At 34.6% G+C, this 21,678-nt stretch overlaps 2 protein-coding genes across 8 annotated transcripts; both read right to left on the bottom strand.

The window, feature by feature from the left end:
- Positions 1–924: 924 nt before the first annotated feature.
- Positions 925–1,469, bottom strand: LOC126681897 (uncharacterized). Its single transcript, XM_050377453.1, has 2 exons — positions 1,412–1,469; positions 925–1,337 (listed from the first exon to the last, which is right to left on the bottom strand). The coding sequence occupies exons 1-2, from the start codon at positions 1,467–1,469 to the stop codon at positions 925–927; spliced, it is 471 nt and encodes a 156-aa protein (XP_050233410.1).
- Positions 1,470–2,678: 1,209 nt separating this feature from the next.
- Positions 2,679–14,700, bottom strand: LOC126680492 (uncharacterized). 7 transcript variants are annotated; one of them, XM_050375619.2, is made up of 17 exons: positions 14,455–14,700; positions 12,160–12,808; positions 11,981–12,069; positions 11,776–11,874; positions 10,048–10,726; positions 9,091–9,903; positions 8,813–8,933; positions 6,942–8,623; positions 6,003–6,135; positions 5,539–5,665; positions 5,366–5,449; positions 4,183–4,323; positions 3,841–4,014; positions 3,429–3,542; positions 3,160–3,342; positions 3,038–3,082; positions 2,679–2,926 (listed from the first exon to the last, which is right to left on the bottom strand). In XM_050375619.2, exons 1-17 carry the CDS (start codon positions 14,527–14,529, stop codon positions 2,792–2,794), a joined length of 5,343 nt encoding a protein of 1,780 aa, XP_050231576.1. In that variant the 5' UTR covers positions 14,530–14,700; the 3' UTR covers positions 2,679–2,791. The 7 variants fall into 7 exon arrangements, 6 of the variants coding, with proteins under 6 accessions (XP_050231576.1, XP_050231577.1, XP_050231578.1 ...); XM_050375620.2 differs by having other exon boundaries at positions 9,091–9,900; XR_007641185.2 differs by having other exon boundaries at positions 2,831–2,926; positions 3,854–4,014.
- Between the last annotated feature and the right edge of the window lie 6,978 nt (positions 14,701–21,678).

Here is a 21,678-nt window from a genome sequence, read left to right as displayed (position 1 = left end):
TAGAAATGTGTCCCAGCCTTTTATGCCACAAGAAATAAGAGTCGTTTTTAGACGACTTATGTTTTGTTTCACCATTAGTATGCAGGGTGAGATGGGTTTCAGAAATTTGACTAGCAAGATTAAATCTATAAAGTCCATCAATTAAAATTCCAGAACCAATACGGCTAGAATTTAGAAATAAATTAAAACAACCATCTCCATGATTAACTTTAAAACCAGCACTATCAAGTTTACTTACTGAAACTAAATTACGAGAAATAGATGGAACATAAAGAGTTTGAAATAAATCTAACTGAAATCCACTATCCAAAATAAGACGATAAGTGCCAATAGCTTCAACTGGCGCTTTGTCTCGGTTTCCCATAAATAAAAAATTTTCACTTGGGCTTATGGTTTGGGTCGTAAGAAATCCCTGCATGGAATTTGAAACATGAACATTAGCACCAGAATCAATCCACCAAGCATGAGAAGTAACATAAGAAAAGTTTGATTCAAAAAAGCTTACGAAACCCATGAGGTTACCTTTCTTTTCGAACCATTCCTTTCGTTTTTGGCAATCTTTCTGAAAGTGTCCAGGTTTATTGCAAAAATTGCACCTGGCCTCTTTCTTTGCCTTCTTCTCTTTTGATTGATTAGAATCATTCATTTTGGGTGGTGCTCTTTTATGGCTTGAGTTATGCCTTTTCCCAACTTTAGATCCAGCTCCTTGGACAAGATGTGCAACCTTAATACCTTGTTGGTTTAGCCTGCCCTCTTCTTGAACCAATTTATTAGCCAACTCATTCACCGTCCATTTATCCTTAATGGCGTTGTAATGAATTTGGAAAGGTCCATATTAAGAAGGCAAAGAATTTAGGATAAACTGAACGAGAAAAGAATCGTCCACCATCATTCCTAAATTCTTTAGCTTTGCCGCAAGGTTCGTCATCTCAATGACATGATCATGCATTGAGAGTGTGCCATCAAACTTCTGGTTGTAAGATCTGCCATAAGTTTTCCCGCAAGGGATTTGTCTGCAGTCTTAAACCGATCTTCTATTACTTGTAAATAATCCTTAGCATTTACCGGTTTAGGTAGGGAAGTTTTGATGTTGCTAGCAATTGTCATACGTAAAAACATAAGGCTCAATCTGTTAGACTTCTCCCAAGCTTTATGGAGAGTCTTTTGTTCATCATTACTTGTTTCTGTAAGAGGAGCTGGCTCTTCAATTTGAAGAGCCAAATCCAGATCAAGTACTCCCAAGGTGAATTCAACTTTCTCTTTCCATTCTGATAAGTTGATTCCCGTGAGAAGTGGGACAGATGAGACAGATGATGACAAATGCGCAGGAAAAGATGCTGCAATTTGTAGAGATTCATTAAATTTTAAGGCATTTAAAAGACATAAGCAACACATAAAATTGAATATATACGACAAGAAAATATAATGCTCATGTGGGCAGTCACTATAAATTCTACAAATAATACCATTAAAAGTCGTAATATTTATCATACATAATTAAGTAATATATTTACTTTAATTAGACACATAGAAAATCTGTGGATTTTCTTAGTGTATATATACATTACTTCTTTATCAAAATATAATTTTAATTATCTGTGGACAATTAATTTATATATTGACTAATATATCATAACAATGGTGATATAATATTTTATGCAATTCATAATCTTTAATTGAATTCAATAGTATAATTAATATATTAAATCTGTAAATATGAATATTAAAAATTAATAATACTTCAAAAGCTAAAATTGTGCAGTGATATCTTTATATTACCAAAATCACAGTAATAATCAATCTTTAAAAATAAATCGTATGATGCAGTGGAAATAAGTTAGCAACTTAATTGGTCACCGAAAGAAATTTTATTTGAATTTAATATCAACGGAGGCATGCAATTCAAATAATAATAATGATTATAATACATCCAACTATGTCAGATAATGGAGAAATTTCATAACAAATAAAACAAAAGTATTTGTAATTCTCACATACAGTGGGATTTTTAATTACGAAAATAATATAAGAAAACTTAAAGAAGTGATTCTTTTTGCACAATAATTGTTATTTTATGTTTCTTAAAAGAATCGGCAGATTACAATTAATCCAAGAAACAATATATTCAACAATATTATAATCAAATTCATTAATAATAATTTAAGTCTATTTAATTTAATGGATAATCATGTGTTCGCTAACCTAAGCTCTGATACCACATGTAAGTTAATTTACATGAACCCTAAAATCTTTGAACAAACATGATAATCACAAATAGACTAATATAAAGGAGGGATAGAAGAATACATCCTTCCATAGCGATTGAGAGTGCGGAATAATAAAGTAAATTTTATAATGAAGAGTTTCGGTTTCTCTCTTCTTACCTATATATCTTTTAGTTATGCGTTTGTTGGTGTGATTTTGTGATGGTCCAAAAGCACTATATATAGGAGAAGAGAGGACCGAAATTCCAATTAGGGTTTTCTCTAAAACTTAATCTCAACCGTCCATCAAGGTAGAGCCATAATAGGAAAGGATCTCCTTTTTAATAACCAAATCAATTAGGTATATCTTACTTCCTATAGAAAATAAGATTCCTAATTAGACCACATTACGGGAAAGGAAATAGGCTTGAGGGTCAAGTAAGGACCCTTAAGATATTTTCTTACATGGCATAATAATGCAGCAAACAAGTTTCATAACTCCTAATATATTTCAAATTGACATGGGCCAAATGCCTTTGTTAGCCTTCTCCAAAAAGGATATATTTACAAGCAGTGTAAATTAGATATCAGTTCAAAGAGCCCCTGCAATTTTTTGAATTACAAAAGCAAAATATCTTTTTACCTTCGTCTTCATGGTTAAAATGGTAGTCATATGTTATTTCTTCCCCGGGATAAATGTCTCTCTCAGCGAAAAAGAAAACCTTCAAATGCAGATGTGTTTAATGAAATCACATATTTGATAAACCCAAAAAATGCCAAATACAAAACAATGAAATAGCAAGTCAGCAATATTTATCATAACAAAAATTTACCTTCTTGTCGTTCCTCACAGATGTAATTTTGGCCACACAGTTTGGCTGAAAGCAAAATGACATTAGGATAAGGATATTTTTCTGATCCTTTAAATTAGCATAACATGTGACTGAAAAATTACCAGGCATGAATGATTGACAAAGCGAGCAATTCCTCCTTTACAGGTTGCATCTATAATATGTTCTTCGTCTATCCTGAAGAAGTAGCAAGCACTTTCATACTGCAGTTTTCGTCCAGATTGATATTCATTCTCCCTTTTATCAGACACCCGTAGCCCAACAATCTCACCAACATACTCCACCACCTGAAAAGTCAGGAGTACAGCATGTTATCTTATGACAGAAAGGGTGGTGCTTCGGTGACTTGAGAGAAAAAGAAAAAGGGCCTAACCATTTCACCCTGAGAAATGAATCGAGATGTGTAAAGGCCGAGGGCATGTATGCCAGACTTGTAAACAACCAAATGTTTCCAATCCTTTCTTTGCTTGTACCGGTTGTACTCCTTCTGCAAGGAGAACCATAAAGGATAATTTATGTGCATATATAGCAATGCAAGCTAGTTCTTTTGTTCAGTAGACTAAACCTAAGCCTTTTATGATGTTTTTAAATTTAAAGAGTCTGAATCTTAGTTGAACAAATCTGTGTATCATCATGTATTAGCCATCTCGAAAATTATTTTAGAATAGGTTCCTTCTACCTGACCATCTAATTCCATCCATTCGCAATTTCATGGTGTACCAAACATAACATTGGCGAATCTATTGAGACCAGGAAACTCATTCATATGAGTATAGTTAACAAACCCGACAGTCGTACTCCTTTTCTGACTTTGGAGGCTTCAAAATCCCCCGTGTGTATGACTTCTGTCCATTAATGTGAATCCACGCATTGAATTGCTCCTGCGGAACAACACACTTTCCCTTCCGTTGACTGCTAGTATTGTGCCAGAACCCATCCCGTTTGCGACCCTTATAGCCCTAGAGCAAAATCAAATGAAAAACGTTGCTAGGCTCAAAAATTAACTTCATGCAAACAGCCCAATAAATTCCGAAATGATACCCCATGAAAGCTGCTCCTACTCCTTACACCAAAACTCAAAGTTAAATAATAAAAAAGTAAAGAAAAACACTAAATGAAAGGATTACCTCGGTCCTAGCACAGCTTCCTTCAAAGGTGGCTGCATCAGAAGCAAATTCATGTGTTGGGTAGGTCATGTGTAGCACACATCTTTCATAAAAGCCAACATTTTCATCAACAATACCTTCAGCTTCACTTTGCAGCAAACCCTACAACATTGCACTTTGAATGGTCACACAGAAAACTGATGATAAGGAACAGAAATAATTATGTCTCTCTGGCCTTTACAAACTGACTAAGACTTCAAGTCTCCACCTCCAGCAGGTTCCTAGGGACTTATTGAGCTGAATAACAGACACAATTGGTATTCATCCCGTCAGTAATAACCCTATGGAAAATTTTAAACCTTTGCAAGAAAACTGAAGCCGCTGAGAGATAATTAAATTAAAGCTTAAAAGTAGGACTATTGAAAGAAACACTAGCAAACATGAAACAAAAGCACACAAGTGAGACAGAATTAGCAAAGTAGTCTCATCTATTCAAGTTGTAGCACCTAATGACAGCCTCAAGGTAGACATAAGAGTTGGTAAAAATAAGTCTACTGCACAACAGATTGCCAGGGAACAAAAAATTAACTTTTAACTTATACTACTAAAGCTACTAAATTTTGATTTTAAAAGCCTTCCAGAATTTGCACTTATGGAGTTCTAGAAAATACCTAGAGGCAGTTCCCAGAATGCATACAACAACTTGCAGTTGAGAAAAGCTTGAGATTGGGAGTTATGCTTGACAGTACATAACAGACCAATGAGAGCATATAGCCCAAGTTAGGTCCCTCTTCAATGTGTTATAGAATTTTTAAGGAAATTGCAGGCCAAAAACAAGCCTTTTAGTTTGACCGCTGCCATTTATTTTTAAGGTAAGGGGGAATTGAACATGAGACTCTCAAGTCGAATTTACAATGTCCCGACCACTAGGCTATGCCTGCAGGGACATTGAGCATCACCCTTTAGCTTTCTTAAGTTTACTTACTGTGTTGTGATGTTCAGCAATAGCAAGCCTCGCATATAATTAACACAATTCAAGAAAGTAGATAGAGATCCACAAGAACAAACATATAGATTAATTGCAAATCATGAGCTAAAAAAGTAAATTGAATTCACAAAAAAACATATATTAATGTATATTGCAGGTTTCGTTATGAACTAGAAGCAATGTTTATGTATTAAACTAGGTGATAAAATTCCTTACGATATTTCTAGAACTCATCCTGCAAGGTTTACAATACCAGTAGCCTTTGGGAACTTTAGAAACACCATAACAAGCGTGATGTACCTAATTTTTGAGTAGCTATCGGTGTGAATGAATCAATAACAGAACCATTAGTATTAAACAGAAATTATAAAATAAACACAGATATTTACTGTGACTGAACATCCGCATCCGCCACATTTCAGTAAGCAATTAAGTTTATCATTGTTTGAGCTTCTACAAACAGAACAGCAAGAGTCTACGTCCGTGATTGACAGCTGCCCTGGTTCTTCAGCACATCTGCACAAAATCAATAAACATCAATGTGTTTGCAAACTAAGTATCACCTGTAATTGACATAAAAGAAGGGAAAAGGAAAACTACACCAAATTGTGACCCTGTACTCAAATCAGTGCCGTAACCTAGGTGGGGCAAGGTGGGGCAAGGTGGGGCGCCTGGTTCAGAAATATTTGAGACAAACAACATTGTCATTTGGTCTAAAAGAATAGCCGAATGACGTATAGTTCGACCAAGAAAAAAATTCCGCCCCACCTAAATAAAATTTATGGGTCCACCACTGACCCAAATGTAACACTGAAAACAATTAGGGCGTCCAATATCATTATGAATTGCTGACCTTTTGAGGTCAACTTTATCTGATCCATTAACTTGACTTTTGTGAGAATTCTCCAAAATATTACCGAGCTTTATTTTCGGCACTTGTCTGAAAATATTATTTCCAGAAACCATTTTAGGATTAGGACTCTTTCCTGTAAAACGAAATTAAAGATCAATTTTAAATAAAGGCAGAGCCAATTAAAAGCTATGGAAATTTTACTATGAAAAAGAGGATTTAATCCATAGACTATTTGGCAATTCAGTTAATATGAGTGAATATCACAAAGCTATCCCAGCCGACAGTTCAACTGTAGTTAACATTGGCCATTAATTAACTGAGAAAACATAAGACGGGGCTATGTAATGCTAGAAGTAAAATTCTAAAACTCTTCAAAATGTTATTACTTCCTGGTCTGGCAAACAACAATTACATGCAATATAGTTGTTGAAATTGTTCCTAGGCTCATTTCTACCATTAGTGGTTCAATGTTTTCATCGGCAGAACTAAATGATGTAAATTTTAGTTCCAAATCAAGTTTGACATACAATTCCCACTCCCCAAACCATACGTGTTTGTAAACAACATAGACTCAAAAAACTAAGAACTCTGGCATTTAATTGAATGTTCTTCTACCGCAATATGTGTTCTTGTAGAGATACTAAACGAGGTATACACCAGCATTTGATTATGGGTTCCTGATTACCTCATAGCACTTCATACCATCATACTTAAATATTACAATTATAAAATGACAGTGCATAAACAAATTCATGTGACATCTATTTTCAAATACCGAAAGGTTCAACAGGTAAGTGCATCTGCTTCAAGGAAGCGCTCATTAGACAATTAAATGAGAACTTGCACCACTAATTATGATACTAAATCAATTGAAATTAATGAATCATGAAAACTACTGAACAGAAATCTGTTATAGAAAATCTAATATTTGTTAATTACCTGTTAATGTCAGCTCATAAAGGCTGTGAATTTCCTTATACTTCAGTTTTGACTGAGCATGAGATTTAGTGTCCAGTACCATACAACCTCTCCCACTTTTATCGTCACTCTTCTCTAGCACTGGAAACTCATCAGCCGAGTGTTCGTCATCACTAGCAAACGAATTATTCCTTTCTCCTGGAGAGGTGTGAATATTTACATCCTCATGGATCAAAGCATCATTCTTCCCATGGTTTTTCTCCTTCCTCAAATTGGAGAATTTGTCAAAGGGAGCATTGCTCCAACAGAAGTCGGTTCTTATCTCTTTTAAGGAAGTCGGTCCAGGTTTACATTTTTTGGGAAGTGAGCATCTACTTGCTGTTCTAAGGACTTTATCTAGAGAGACAATTTTAACTGACTTTGGCACATCTCCAATCAAATCCCTATTAACTATTTCACCATATATTCCACATACAACAGGTTTTGCTTTCAAATAGCAGAGAGTCGCCTGCTGAGCTGAAGCTGCATTCATATTATCCAGCAATTCATACTTGCTTATGAGACTCTGAATTTCTTGTTTATGAGACTGTGTTTTGGTAACGGACAGTGTGGAGTTCCTGTGTTTGGAATTAATTCTAAAATAGGGAGCATCAGACTTCCAAGAAGATTCTGGGTCAGATGAAACTTTTTGTGCATTGTTGGATAAACAAGGCTTATCAGCAGTCCCCTCACTCTCAGGACATTTACCATGCAGCACAGGTACTGCTGTGCCAAATGGTTCATCTAACACCTTCAATTGCATTTCTCTCTTCCTCTTCCCAATTTTCAAGCTTCTGTTAGACTCTTCTGACTGATTGGCTTTCCCATAAGCAGTAATCTCATAATGTTTTTGGTTTCGGCCTTCCTTCCATGTCAAGGAATCCATGAGCTTTACTTCATCAAGAAGACTACGAGATGATTTATCAACAGGAAAATTGCACAATTGTGCATTTGCCCATTTTGTCTTACAAGTGGAACCATAGAAGTTGGTGCTTCTGTCACTTTCAAAGGCATCATCAGATGACCAGCATTTATTAGTGCCCAGGCCTGATCCTTCATCAACAACCATATTATTTATGTTTCCAGTAATCCCAACGACAGTTGAAGAGTCCACATTACTATTAGTAACCTTGAATGATGCTTGAGTAACAGCATGGGTTGAGCAACCGGAAGATACATTAGACACGTCTTCCATTTTGAAACAGTCTGCCATGGGAACTGCACCATCAGATCTCTTTGCAGCATTATCTTCAAGCTGACCAAACTCAGGTTCTGTTTTATCCAATGTCTCCATTGATCGTTGTCCACAATCCAAGTTATAAACCTGCTTTAACTTGCTTGGCACATCTTTCCACTCAGAAGTATGATAAGTGACGTTCTTAGTTAGTTGCCCCTTCAAAACTCCACATTGATCAAAGGAAAGGGCATTTACTTTCGGAATGATGGGATCCTTAGCAAATTGTGAAACAATTAATGCAGGGGTTTTACAGCTAACAGTTTTGTTTTGATCGCTGAAGAAATCATCTCCAGCTCCGGAAAGACATGCTCCTCCTTTACATTTTGTGGGAGCAGAACAACTGCAGTTGTATTGAAAATAAAGTGTTTTCTGACAACAGCTTTCACGCTCATTTGAGTGAATCATGTTATCTTGACATTTACCAAGCCTGTGTAGTGGAACAAACAATACATGTTAGGTATAGTACCATGATAAATTTATCTTCCCGAAATCATTTACTTTGAATATCAAAACATTAAGCATTTAAGAAAGCAAAGCTTTTATTCACCTATGAGCATATGAATTTTGTTAAATAAATATCATCAGCCAACTATTTCAGGTCATTTTACAAACTAACCTCAATAAGGACTGCTCTTTCTGGATCAGATCGTGAGGAAGTTGACGCAGCATGCCAAATTCTTCACACTGGAGAGGCATACCTTGTGTCGAGATTGAGTAATTGCAGCATCTATTTAAACCTAGATAAAGATAAATAGTTGTTATTATATATACACCATCAAGGCATCTGGCATCCAACCCACTATATGAAAATTCCAGTGAATTGAGAATGTGAAGTTATAAGCAGGTTATAGCAAACATAGTATGTCAACGGTTACAGAAGCCTAGTGCACTCACCTGCCACAGATGTGAATTTATCAAAATCATTAGCCATCTGATAAGGGCTCATGAAACAGCTCTCCTGCTTCGAATTAGCATGAGCCAGCCCAGGAATGTAGGTTGAAGTAGATGAGGAAGAAACTATTGGAACTTCCCATGACTTAATAGAATCCATTGATGACCCCTTAGATCTGCAGAATACATGATCTATAAGTTCATTTGTCTCGAAACAAGGAGACTTTCCAAGACAGTTGGAGAAATTTGCAGCATATAACACGTCCTGTGGCACATTAGACAAGAGATACGGGTCCCGGTTTCTGTCATGCATATATGGAAAGGTTATGTGAGTGGCACCATGCACAGCTCCACTATATGAGCTTGGATTGTCCATTTCCTTCTGCATACTAGATCCTGGAGCTTTTCCAAAGTAAGAACTACTAGCAATACAGCCCACCTCTTTACCATTTCCTGTAGGTTTGAGGAAATCTAACTCAGGGATAGTATGCTGCCTATTTAAAGCATTGCCCCCGATCCAGGGGAAATCAGTAGGGTATGACTTGACAGCATGAGATCCAGAGTCTCTTCTCTCAGGCATGATATTGAGAAAATTATTAGCTGCATCAGAAGGCAGTCTCCCCTCAGGCAAAGTGTAGTGTTTAAATAGTGAAACTGGAGTGTCTAAATTGAGTTTTTCTAGTTTATCAGCATTTGAGGATTTCGTGATTGCAAAGTTTCCATAGATCAACTGGTTTTGTTCTTTTCTTGTGGCAGAATTAGACAGCTCAGCAGCATGGAGAAGATGTCTTGATTCCTCTCCATGGAAGCAGGCTACTGTTTCATTAAACATGAAATGGTTAACTGCAAGCTCAGTCAAAAGAACAAAATCGAATATAGTAATAACACCGTGTAATAACACCGTAGACAAAAATATATAATGCAGGTAATTAGTCAAGCAGAAAGAATGTTACACTGCACCATTATTAATCAGCTGCTCGTGAGAAAACAAATTATGTGAATTATGTCTGTTGTAGAGCTGTGGTCCTATTACAGATTGCACGGGATTTCCTGGAGACTGACTCTGTTGAAAGGGTTGTCCAAGCTTCAACTCTATTCTTGAAAAAGTAGCATCCTTATCCATAATAGCACCATTCAGTGCTTCTTTATCCCCGACAACATCGGAACTTCTAGCAGCAGATTTACAATTTTGCAAGGTAGTGTGAGTAGTAGCCAAACTTCTGTTCTTAATAATAGCATCAATATACATAGACTGACATGATATATCTGGTCCTCTGCCAGCAACATTTGTCATGATTGAGCAACTAGAGATATCAGTCACATGGGCATCCCCCACACTGCATGAATTGCTTTGCGAAGTGCCTACTAAACCTTTGAGATGAAATTGGTTACCGACCTGACCATTTCTCGATTGTTTATCATGTAAAGCCTCAATAACTGAATTCGGATCCGCAAGAAAATTCTTTGGAACGACATTACTCAAAGGCCGTTTTGACCTTGCTAAACCTTCAGATGAAGAGAGCAGACCAATGCCATCAGAACTCTTGGGCATGTTGGTTATAGACACACCAGACCTCATGTTGGTCAACGGAAATCCTTCAGTCCAGTCCCACCCACTCTGATCTCCTGGAACCCTAATCTAAAGCATCATAAAAACATCACCATCCAGTGTTCTCGTTGCTTCAAACACATGCCAATAAGAAAGATCACCATCCAGTCTATGACAAGCTACTGTGTAGAATAAAAACTTAGGTTCAATGCCATCAATATAATGAAAAGCAAATTATTTGAGTTCCACCGTTACACTGTAAGCGCAAATATTTATGAAAATAAGTTGCATACGAGAAGTTGAGCATAAAATATGGAATGCAAATCTAAATATGCAGCTCGTATTTAGAATTCATGCAATAGTCAAACAGTCCTCTCTAGTTCTCTCAACTACCTTAATAAACAAGTGAAGTAAAAAAATTTCCTTATTCTTTTTCTATCGAATAAACTAGCAAATTTCCATTAAACTCAAAATGTCATTATATTTTGCAAAACAGCCTCCTATTATTATTGACAGAATTCATGGCTATTGTCAAAGTTTTTGCAATCAAATGCAGAGAAGCAAAGAATTCATATTCCTTTAATTTAACAAAGTTAGCTTCAATTTATACAATGAAATTACATGCTGCTACATGAACAACTGTTGAAGACCAGATTGATTTGATTTGTATATGTTAAATGGGTTCCAGTAGACCTCATTTCGGGAATGAGTTTTACCCAAGCCCATTTAACATGGTCAAAGAGCTGGGCTTTTATCTGCTATGGTGGGAATTGGACCTGGCCCATTAGCATGACACGCTACGCGTGGGGCATTGAAGTTGTTTGTCCCACATTGCTAATTTGTTGGTTTGTTGTTGTGAATATAAGTGGATCGGGCACCCTCTTCTCTTAAACTAACTTTTGGGAATGGGTTCTACACAAGCCCATTTAACAGTATATTGTAATTTTGAACAGTAAAGTATCAAAATCAACATACAGATCTATCTCATTAATAAAATTGCCTACATATCACTTTTTCTGTGTTAATGCAGATGCAAATTTTCACCGTTTAAAATGCAAACAGATTGTGTTACAAGTGAACAAAAACACAAATACTTTTCCAGAGACAAGTAGGTGCAAATTGCAATGTAAACATCTTACCCCAATTTTCTGGAAATAGAGCTTTCGCCACTGAGCAATTGTCTCTCCACTAGCCATTCGAATAGCATTACCAGGATTAACATTCCATAGACCTGAATGCTACAAAATAAAGCAGTTAAATCAACTCTAGAGCAAAGAGGTCCACTGACAGCATAAATCTTATAGCAAATCCATAAGAAAATTTTATATCAATCAGCAGAATTACCTCACAGAATTTAGAGGCAGACATATGGAAGCAATGACATGAGCAAAGAATTCCTAGAAGTCCCGTGTTGCTGAGTAGTAGGTCTCCGCCTTTCAGGTTAATCAATTACAAACTTTAAAAGATAACATCTACAATTGACGACTACTAAACAGAAGGAGAGACAAGTATAGTAAACTTACTTATATCCATGCAGAAGACCCGTAGACATCCACTTTTAAGCCTGGATGAATTATTAGAAGCAAAGGACTCTTCTTCTAATGGCAGTTTCTGGAGCTTGAAAGGATTTGCAGGTGATGTACTGAGCCACTCCCCTCTCAAAGGATAAAACTCTTTCAATTTCTCATTACCAAGACCTGCATTATGAACAACTGTTCTGTCCATGTCAGAGCCATGAACACTAACTTTTGCAGCTGGAAGACCATTTTGAATGACAGTATTATTGCCGCAAATAGAGCTAGCAGCAGCAACCCTCGGTGAAATCCTTAGACAAGGGTCAGCTTGACTATGCATGTTTTGATAAAATCCAATTTCTGATGGTTGGTCAATAGATGTAAGAGGAACCTGACTTCCAGTTGGACTAAATGATACGCTGCCAAATTCAACAGACTTACTAAGCGGTTTAGAACTTGACAATTCCTGACAATCAAACTTTAAAAGTGATGCAGGCCCAGATAGGAGAGCTAGAAATGAACTGCCTAGGTCACCATGGCTCGAGGTACAGGAGCTTAGATTAGCAACGTCAGCAAATGTGGTGTCTGACATCCTTCCATGAGCTCTCATGTATTGTCCAACAGGTGAATAAAAATTATGCCCTGAGATCCTCTCTGCCTATATTTACCAAACCAAAAGAGAGAAGGAAATCAAAACCATGACTTCTAGCATGTAGTGACTCAAGAGGAATCCGTTAAAAAAAAAACAGAAATATTATGAATGCATTTGGATTTTCAGAATAAAAATTGAAAAATAACAATTCTTATTCTTAAAAAAAAAAGATAAAATAAAAAAATGCCATGAAATCCTCTCTCCCTACAGTTTCCATATAAAAAGAGAAGGAAATCAGAATCATGACTTCTAGCATCTAGTGAGTCAAAGAAATCAGTTAACTGGAAAAAAGAAAGATCATGAATGTATTTGGATATTCTGAATAACAATTCAAAAATAGCACTCTTATCTTGTTCAAAACCTGCTTGATTGTTCAGAAACGTTCCTAAAAAGACAGATTAAATGCATAATATCATGCATATAAACAAGAAAAAATCAGAGCTTCACCGTGACAAACAAGTTTTTTAGTTATCCAAATTCAAAGACTCTCAGGTTAAGGTTCTTAACAGAGTAATTAATTAAAATTTGAACATAAGTTTCATCTAAGGAGGAGATTGATTGCAGTAGATTACATAAATCATCAACACCAAAAATTAGCTGGTGGTGAGCAACTTTAAAATTTAAAAAAATTAATAAAACAAACAGCAGGATATAAATACTCAAATCTGTAAGAACAGTATAAAGAAAAATCTTAGGAGCAAATTTATCATAATACAGTTTAAACAGAAATGTGTGTAGAAAACACATAAAAATCTTAACTTTTTTTTGTCAAAGATAGCTTACGACTCATAGAGTCTCAATTTGTTAGTTGTTATTTCAGGAGGTAGGATTCGAACCCATGACCTCTTGATGCAATTGGAGACGCCTTAACCATCTAGGCTAGGCCTACACTGGCAAAAAAAAAAAAAAAAAACCTCTCTAACCTCACTGTCTCTCTTCACTACTTCACTACTATGGGTGAGTATCGGACGGTTCGGTTCAGTTCAGAATCGACTGAAACCAACGGTGTAGAAATTTTCTGAATGGTACAACGAACCGTAGTTTTTTAACCAAATACTGAAAAAAAATTACCGAACTATTTGGTCAGGTCGGGTCGATTTCGGTTTTAAAATTCGGTTTGGACTTATTTCCAAAATCAAATAAAAACCTTAAAATTTTAGATAAAATAACACAAAAGCCCTGAAATTTAGATATAAAGTCAAAAACAATCCTTATTAGTTTTGAATAGTTTGGTTTATCGATTTTTCAGTTATTTTGGTTTTACAAACCTCCAAAGCGAACCATTTACCAAACTCCAAACTTTTCGAAATTACCCACCAAAGCAAACCGTTTTCACAGAACAACGGAGCCAAACAACAAACTCCGGTTCGGTTCAGTTCAGTTCAGTCTTTTTTTCGGTCTGGCTCGGTTTCTGCTCACCGCTATTCACTAGCATGTATTAAATCAGCCATGCATTATACTTCTCTAACACATGCAACTGAACCTACTACTTAAATGGACTACAAATAATGAAAACAATCCTACTGTTACACATTTCAGTTATTGCATTCCAAATCACTGAACTAAAGCCAAAAAACAGGACATTGAAAAACTTCAATTATAATAAAATAAAAAGAAAAGCTAATGATACAGAAATTACAGAGAAATGTTACCTTATTTTGAGCTTCTCGCAATGATGATGATAATTGCAATGCGGAGGAGGAGGAGTTACTGTTGCTGTTCTCCATTTCTCTCGGCAACCCTAACTCTCCGCTATTAACAGTTACGGCGGAGCAAAACAGTAATTCATAACCGTTGTTTTCAATAATGACCAAAATGTCCTTACTATAACCAAACAAAAAAGAAAAGAAAAGGAACTGACAGAGAAGAGACTGGAGGAGAAGAAGAAGAGTGGAGAGTGAGTGTGCCACAGATGAAAAGAAAGGAAAACAAGTGTTTAATTAATGAACAAAGAATCACTTTCCCCCCTGAATTTGTGTCAAAATATAAAAAAAAGTCCAAAGTTAAAAAAAAGAATCATTTATGCCCTAAACTTATGTAAAATTGGTCAAATACCCCCTCCGACTCTCATCCCAAAGATTGAGTTACATTTTCCAGTTTTGATGATTGTTTTTTTTCCAATGTGGTTTCTAATAAAAAAAAGTTTAAAATGGTCCTAATTTATTTTTAATATTTTAAATTATTACCTAATAATTTTAAAAAAAAAATTAATCCCTTTAATTTTAAATTTAAAATAACAAATTAACCCTCCAAATTTTATATTTTTAACAAAAATAAATTAAATTAAATTTATATAAATACAATAATTTAAGGATACTTAATTCTTAACGGAATTAAAATTGAAATTTTATCGCATATAATGGTTGTATCATGTTATATTTATAACAAATTAATAATTATTTATAATAGAAATTTTTTTAATTATTACTTATTTTTTAATCATTAAAAATTCCACATGGCTAACGCACAATTAGTTTGTTGTACGAATAATATGGCTCAACGGTTGTATTAAATAATTTTTCTTAAAATTTAGGTATCAAATCGTTTGAAAATGAGGTGGCAAATCGTTAACATAATTAAAAGTGAGGTACCAAGTCGTTTGGAAAATGAGTACCAAAGTTTTAACGGAACTAACAGAAGTCCCTAATTATTAATGGAATTTAAAGTGTAGCAAGTCGTTTAATTTTAAAACAAGAGGTATCAAACTGAAAATTATGACATTTGTGGGAGCCTTCAAAGTAATTTCCTCTTTAAATAATGCCCTCATGTTTAACTCGAGATCCAGATTAGCCCATCCTGATAAATTTGGTTAAACACAACTTCACGTTTTAAAATAGTCCTAATAAACCCCTCTAATTACGATGATTTTGTTGATTTGATCAAAGTCGAACCGACAATTTTCGAACCGAATTAATTGATCGACTGAATAATTAAAATATAACTGTCTGAAAAGGTTTTCAAAATCGAACTGGTCGCATAGACCAGTTAATTCGGTTGATTTAGTTAAAACCGACAAAAATACAAAAAGAAAACAAAATTAAAAATAATTTTCTAGTTTATTCAATTGGTTTGGTTAAATTTGGATAATTCAAACCTCAAACCAAACTGATAACCGGAAATCGAAATATTTATATATTAAAACCAAAACGACCTAATCAAAATTTAAAACTGGTCTGAACCGACCAAAAGCCATCGATTTGGTCTGTTAATTCAGTTGGCCAATTTTTTTGACATTTCGGTGACTGTGACAGTTTCTCGCTGCAATATTTTTTTAATTCAGTAGAGTTGTGACTTTTTAGCCAGCAAGTGTGTGTTTAGTCAAGGGTCGCAAATTGTAAGAAACAACACATGTTGTTCTGTAAATACAACATCATCATTAAAAGGCTAATAATCATCCATGGCCTTGACTTTTGGACCCTCTTATAACAAACCTTTTAACCTTCATATTTTCGGCAAGTAAATCCCTAAATTTTGAGTTCGTTGCTAGTAAAAAATTTCCGTCCATTTTTCACTAACATTATCAAAATTACTAACATGGCATTTAAAAGGACGAAAAAAATACACACAATCAGCTCTGCATCACCTGACACGTTAACAAAAAAATCCCAAAATTCAAAAATACTCTTAAGACTAAAAATATTAAATTTAATTAATTAATTAAAAATCCCAAAATTTATTTGAATAATTAATTTAAAAGTAAAAATAACACATTACGGCTAGTCGCCACCCAATCTCACCACCACCGCCCACATCACCGTAGTTCATTCCTAAGGTGATGAACATGTATGTGCATCCTCTTAAGGACGAGCACGAGCAAATTTAATATTGGATATGACGGTAGTACGTGGCAGCGGCGGAAGTATGTGGTAGCGATGGGAGCGGGTGGTGGCGGTAGGTGGAGGGATAAATGAGATATTATAATTTTTTAAATTTTTAAATTTTTGAGTTTAAATTTTTAAGAGTATTTTGAATATTTTGATTTTTTGATTACATGTCAAGTGACGTGGAGTTGACTATGTGTGTATATTTTTTATTTTTTTAGTGCCACATCATCAATTTTGACGGTGTTAGTGAAAAATGGACGGTAAGGGGTTTATCGGACACGAACACAAAACTTAGCGAGTTTACTGACCGAAGAGTCATGGGTGATTATTAGCATTCTTCAGAGTTAATTATGCTTGCCTAGTTTGTTTACTTTGAAGGTTTTTCAAGCAAGCAACCATATGCGTCCTAAGAGTTGAGGTCTCATTAATCTCACTATGACACTTGTCGCAGCGTGTCGGCCGGTTTGTAAGCCGCGGGGCTCTAAGATTTGATTTTGACGTTTAATACCAACTCAAGGTAAATAGAGCGTGATATGCAGAATCTCAAAAATAACAATTTTAAAAGAATAATATTTTTTTTAGTGAACTTGATCTCCGGATTCGATTCACCGAGAGGCCTACGTACCCAATAAATGGAATCAAAGTCTGCATAGTTCGAAATTGGAATTTTTTATTTCAAATAATGAAGAAAAAAAATTCTTTTGTCCGAATTTGCTAAAGAAATGAAAATAGTGAATATGACTTCATCTGATATGATAAATAGAACAACTGAATTAAGATGAAATCAAAATTAAATATTACCTAAAAAACATTTAATTTAATATCATGTAAAAGAAAGAGTGGGCCTAATCCATTTTTATAATGGGACGATGATAAAAGTACCTAAAATTTTAAAAATATTAACAAAAGTACCTGTAAACTTTTTTTATTTACAAAAATACGACTGATTTAAAATTAATTACAAAAGTACCAAAAAATGAAAATTGATTACAAAAGTACGATTCGGATAACGTCGGTATAATTATGGTATAATTTTGGAATATTAAAACTATAAATGAGATAATTTAAAAATAATATTTGGTTTATTATTGGTATAATTTCAGTATATTTTTTGTATATCGATTATAATTTTTTTTATTTTCTAGTTGATAACATGTATATTTTTTTATATGTATTTTTCACTATAGTTGGTAATGAACTAGAGAGTTTATATATTGTTGGTATAATTTTAGTATATTGTTAGGTTAATATTTAGTATGCAATGTGGTGTAATGTTGATGTAATAATAAAATTTCAGTATATTTTGATGTGTACACTCTTGGTATACCGTTGATATAATTTTGGTATATTGTTGGCAAATAATCGCAAGTGTACGATATCGCGCAAGTAATATAACTTGGAAGACCAAGTATCGATCCCACAAGGAACAACGAACTAAACAACTAATTTCTAATATTCTTTAATTGGCTAGTAAGAAAATAAATGGATTTGTGTAAACTAATGAATTAACTCAAGTAATTAGACTAAAAATCTGAAATCAAACAAATAAATTGAAGTTTAAACAATAATGGTAAAAAGCTCAAGGATTGATAATTCCAAATAAACTAGTAGAAGAATGGATCAAAATTTATCTAGTGATTTTATTATGAATCGAGCTATTCTAATGCACCGAATCCCGCTCTCTCAAGCCTCAAAGATTCAAATAAAATCACAACCTAATTAGCTAATCAATTATTAACTTGCTCTCACAATATTAAAACTGAATTAAATAACTAAATTGTAATTATGAAGCAAACTCAACGACTACCTAAATTCCAACCCGCTCTCACGGTGTTTTCCTCTAAGTTTTTAATTACCTATGTCTATTTAATTAACAATCTCTCAATTAGTTAATTAAACACAAAATCATGAACTAAGTGATCAAATTAATTCAAGCATTAATCTTAGTAATTAAAACACAATTTTACTCACTTAATAAATCCTAATCCAATTCGAAAACTAATCTAAGTGTTCATATCAATCCCCGAACAAAGGATTTAGTTACACATGCTTAAGCTTAAATTAAACAAAGAAGAAGATGAAGAATTAAACATAATTAGAACAATAAATACCGGAGTTGTCAATTTCGGAAGAATCGTCTAGATTAAACTTGAAATCTTCACAATCGTTCTTTGCAGAAACTAATAATAAACTACTTATAAACTGCTGAGAAATAGAAGCTAAAACGCTATTTTAAGAGAATGAAAATAAAACTAATGTAGTCTAAATTATTCTACATATTAAATTGAGTCTAGTACAAGGTCTTTATATAGTAGGAGAAGTTCCGGAGTCTTCTAATTCGTATTACAAATCAATTTGTAATAGGAATTGTAATTGCAATTTGAGGAGGAATTTCAGTCCAATTCAAAGTCTGCTGCACGCGTAATTTTCTTCTTTCCCGTTCGGGAAACCATAGTCCCGTTCGTGACATGCCCAATTTTAACATGGTTCCCGAACGGGAACCTCGTTCACGTTCGAAAAAACTTAAACCGAAAGCTTTGAGATGTTGATTGCTTCTTGAGTCCCGAACGAGACAAGGCCTTCTCGTTCGAGACTCATGCTAATTCTGCATGGTTCCCGTTTGAGAAACCTTTGTTTCGAACGGGAACAACCCATTTTTCCTCAATCTCGTTCGTGAATCTTCAATTTCTTCGTCCGCAAGCTACGCTTTTACTCGTACACGCAATCCACCATAAATTTGCCCCAAATAGTCGTTTTTCACCTAATTTCCACTGAAACACTAACAAACACTATTAAACGTAAGAACGCCAAATAATGTATAAAAACAATACTACACATGATGAAAACCGAGTAAAATCGACCCTAATTATAGGAGTAAAATTACTCCTATCAAACCTCCTCACACTTAACCTTTGCTTGTCCTCAAGCAAGAAATAAATCTTACTCTACAAAATATGTTAGAAATCCTTAGCATATAACCTAACAATAAATCAATCAAAGAAATCCCCGACCCTATGAATAATATGAAAAACAACCTTCTAAAACCGACAACTAAATAATGATGCAATCAAATAACAATAATAATTTTATGATATAATTCAATATAACAACGGTTACTAACTCATTAGTACAAGGTCAAATTGAATCACACTTCAAGCTTCACTATCACTTGCGGGACATGGAAAATAATCAATTTTTCACTTAGGCAAATCATAGCACAATTTAGTAAAAACTAAGCTAATGGCATCAATATTTCAACAAGTAGGGTATATAACAAAGAAAGCTCACAATTGAAAACATGAATACTCACCATAAGCTTGCTCCTAGTCCCGGACTCCGCTACTTGATTCGGTAATCAACAAAAATCATATGGTCTTTTATTGGGTTGTAATGTGGCTAAGGTAAAGGGTAGGTAAAAAGGTTAAACAAAGGCTAATTATCAACTTAATACACTATTTATTACTACTATTAACTTCTAGGTTGATCTAACTCCGGTTTTGCGTTTATGTGAACTTATAACTTCCTTTTCTGTTTGAATTACGCTCTACTCATTGCTTTTTGCAATCTCAGAATTTTTTTCTTCTTTTTGAAGCTTTTTGCTTGCAAATTTTTATCTCTTTTTTTTTCAATCTTGTTCAAGGCGCAATCTTAATCTTTTAAGCACAATGTAGTTCACTTTCTCTTTTCACTAATCTCGAGTTATTAATCACCTATATTTATCATAGTCATAACAAATAATATATAAAGTCGATAAGGTAAACAAAAGAGGTAAAGCATAGAACGGTAAAGGGTAAAATACGGTAAAAACAATAAAAAGGTTTAAGGCTCAAATTGGTGTAATCTAAGGGATAAAGGGTAGTCTATTTAAGTGGTCTAAAAGAAAGGGTATACCTAATTGCCGTAATCATCTAATTGTTGAAAACTCAATCGTGTAACTTTAAACGGACACCGAGCAAGTTCTAGGAATAAAACATGAAATCAACACTCACAACAAGAAAATTAAGCTCAAAACTCTCAAAAGTGTGTAGTGTTATGCCATAAACTCAATTCCTACAAAAATTATGCTACTTATGCCAAAAGTTTAAAAACGACTATAAAAATAAACAATCAACATGTCATGAATCCGCATCAAGTTATTCAATTATGTTTCAACGATTTGAACAAGTCTAAATTTTGAATTCACTCTTATTTCATCGGATTATGTCAACGAATTATTAAGTCATTAAGCAAGCATCGCTTATCAATTGTCGAATTAAGAAATCGCGTTCATACATTCATTGATTCGGGGAAATCTAAGATTGACAAATTAATTAAGATACACACCAAATCAACTAACACTTTCATATTTAAAAGACAAAGATTTAAAGCGATACAAGACCTTGAAATAAACTAATTTAACACCTAATACAATCTACTAAAAAGAAAATAACACCCTAATAAAAATAAACTAAAACTGAAAATAAAGATAAATCACCGAAAAATAACCCAAACGAAAAATAAATTTTTCTTCCCCCCTCCTCACACTATTTCTAGCTATGTCCCCAAAGCTAAGAAATAAGAAATAAAAATAGAAAATTGAAAAGAGTTTGGGTTTAGAAAAACAAATCTCGCTCTAGTCAAAGGCCGGTGGATCCGGTGATGGTTCCGGTGATGGATAACGCTCTCCGCCGGCGGCATTAAAATAACCCCGAAGAAAATCCTCTTGCCGATTAAGTCGTGCTCGCATTCGATCTTGCCTCCATTGTAGTTGTGCAAGACCAACATGTTGTTCACGTCGGATATCTTCAAGTAATTTTTGGTTAGTTTCCCAACCAACCCGGTTTTGCTCCCATCCGGTCCGGTTTTGCTCAACCAACTCAGAAAACCGTTGGTCAAACCCGGAAACATGAGCCGCTTCTCCGGCTTGAGAAGTTCCCGCGGGTTCCTTCCCCGCTCTTCTTCCTTCTCCTCCTTCTTCTTCCCGTGCTACCGCTTCTCGTCGTGTTCGTGCCACCAATCGTACCCTTCTATTATAGGGAATAACTCTTCCCTTCTTTACAAACCCGGCAACAT

The sequence above is a fragment of the Mercurialis annua genome, linkage group LG5 (genome assembly GCF_937616625.2).
Source record: "Mercurialis annua linkage group LG5, ddMerAnnu1.2, whole genome shotgun sequence".
In the NCBI taxonomy this organism is placed as follows: Eukaryota; Viridiplantae; Streptophyta; class Magnoliopsida; order Malpighiales; family Euphorbiaceae; genus Mercurialis; species Mercurialis annua.
This window is presented reverse-complemented; position numbering and strand designations above follow the sequence as displayed.

Coding starts and splice junctions, on each gene's coding strand:
- LOC126681897 (XM_050377453.1), bottom strand. CDS start 1,469: ATGGTATTATTTGTAGAATTTATAGTGACTGCCCACATGAGCATTATA. Junction 1,338..1,411: donor GAGCATTATATTTTCTTGTC/GTATATATTCAA, acceptor TACAAATTGCAG/CATCTTTTCCTGCGCATTTG.
- LOC126680492 (XM_050375619.2), bottom strand. CDS start 14,529: ATGGAGAACAGCAACAGTAACTCCTCCTCCTCCGCATTGCAATTATCA. Junction 6,136..6,941: donor TTATGAGCTGACATTAACAG/GTAATTAACAAA, acceptor TTCGTTTTACAG/GAAAGAGTCCTAATCCTAAA. Junction 4,324..5,365: donor GGATGAGTTCTAGAAATATC/GTAAGGAATTTT, acceptor GCAATGTTGTAG/GGTTTGCTGCAAAGTGAAGC.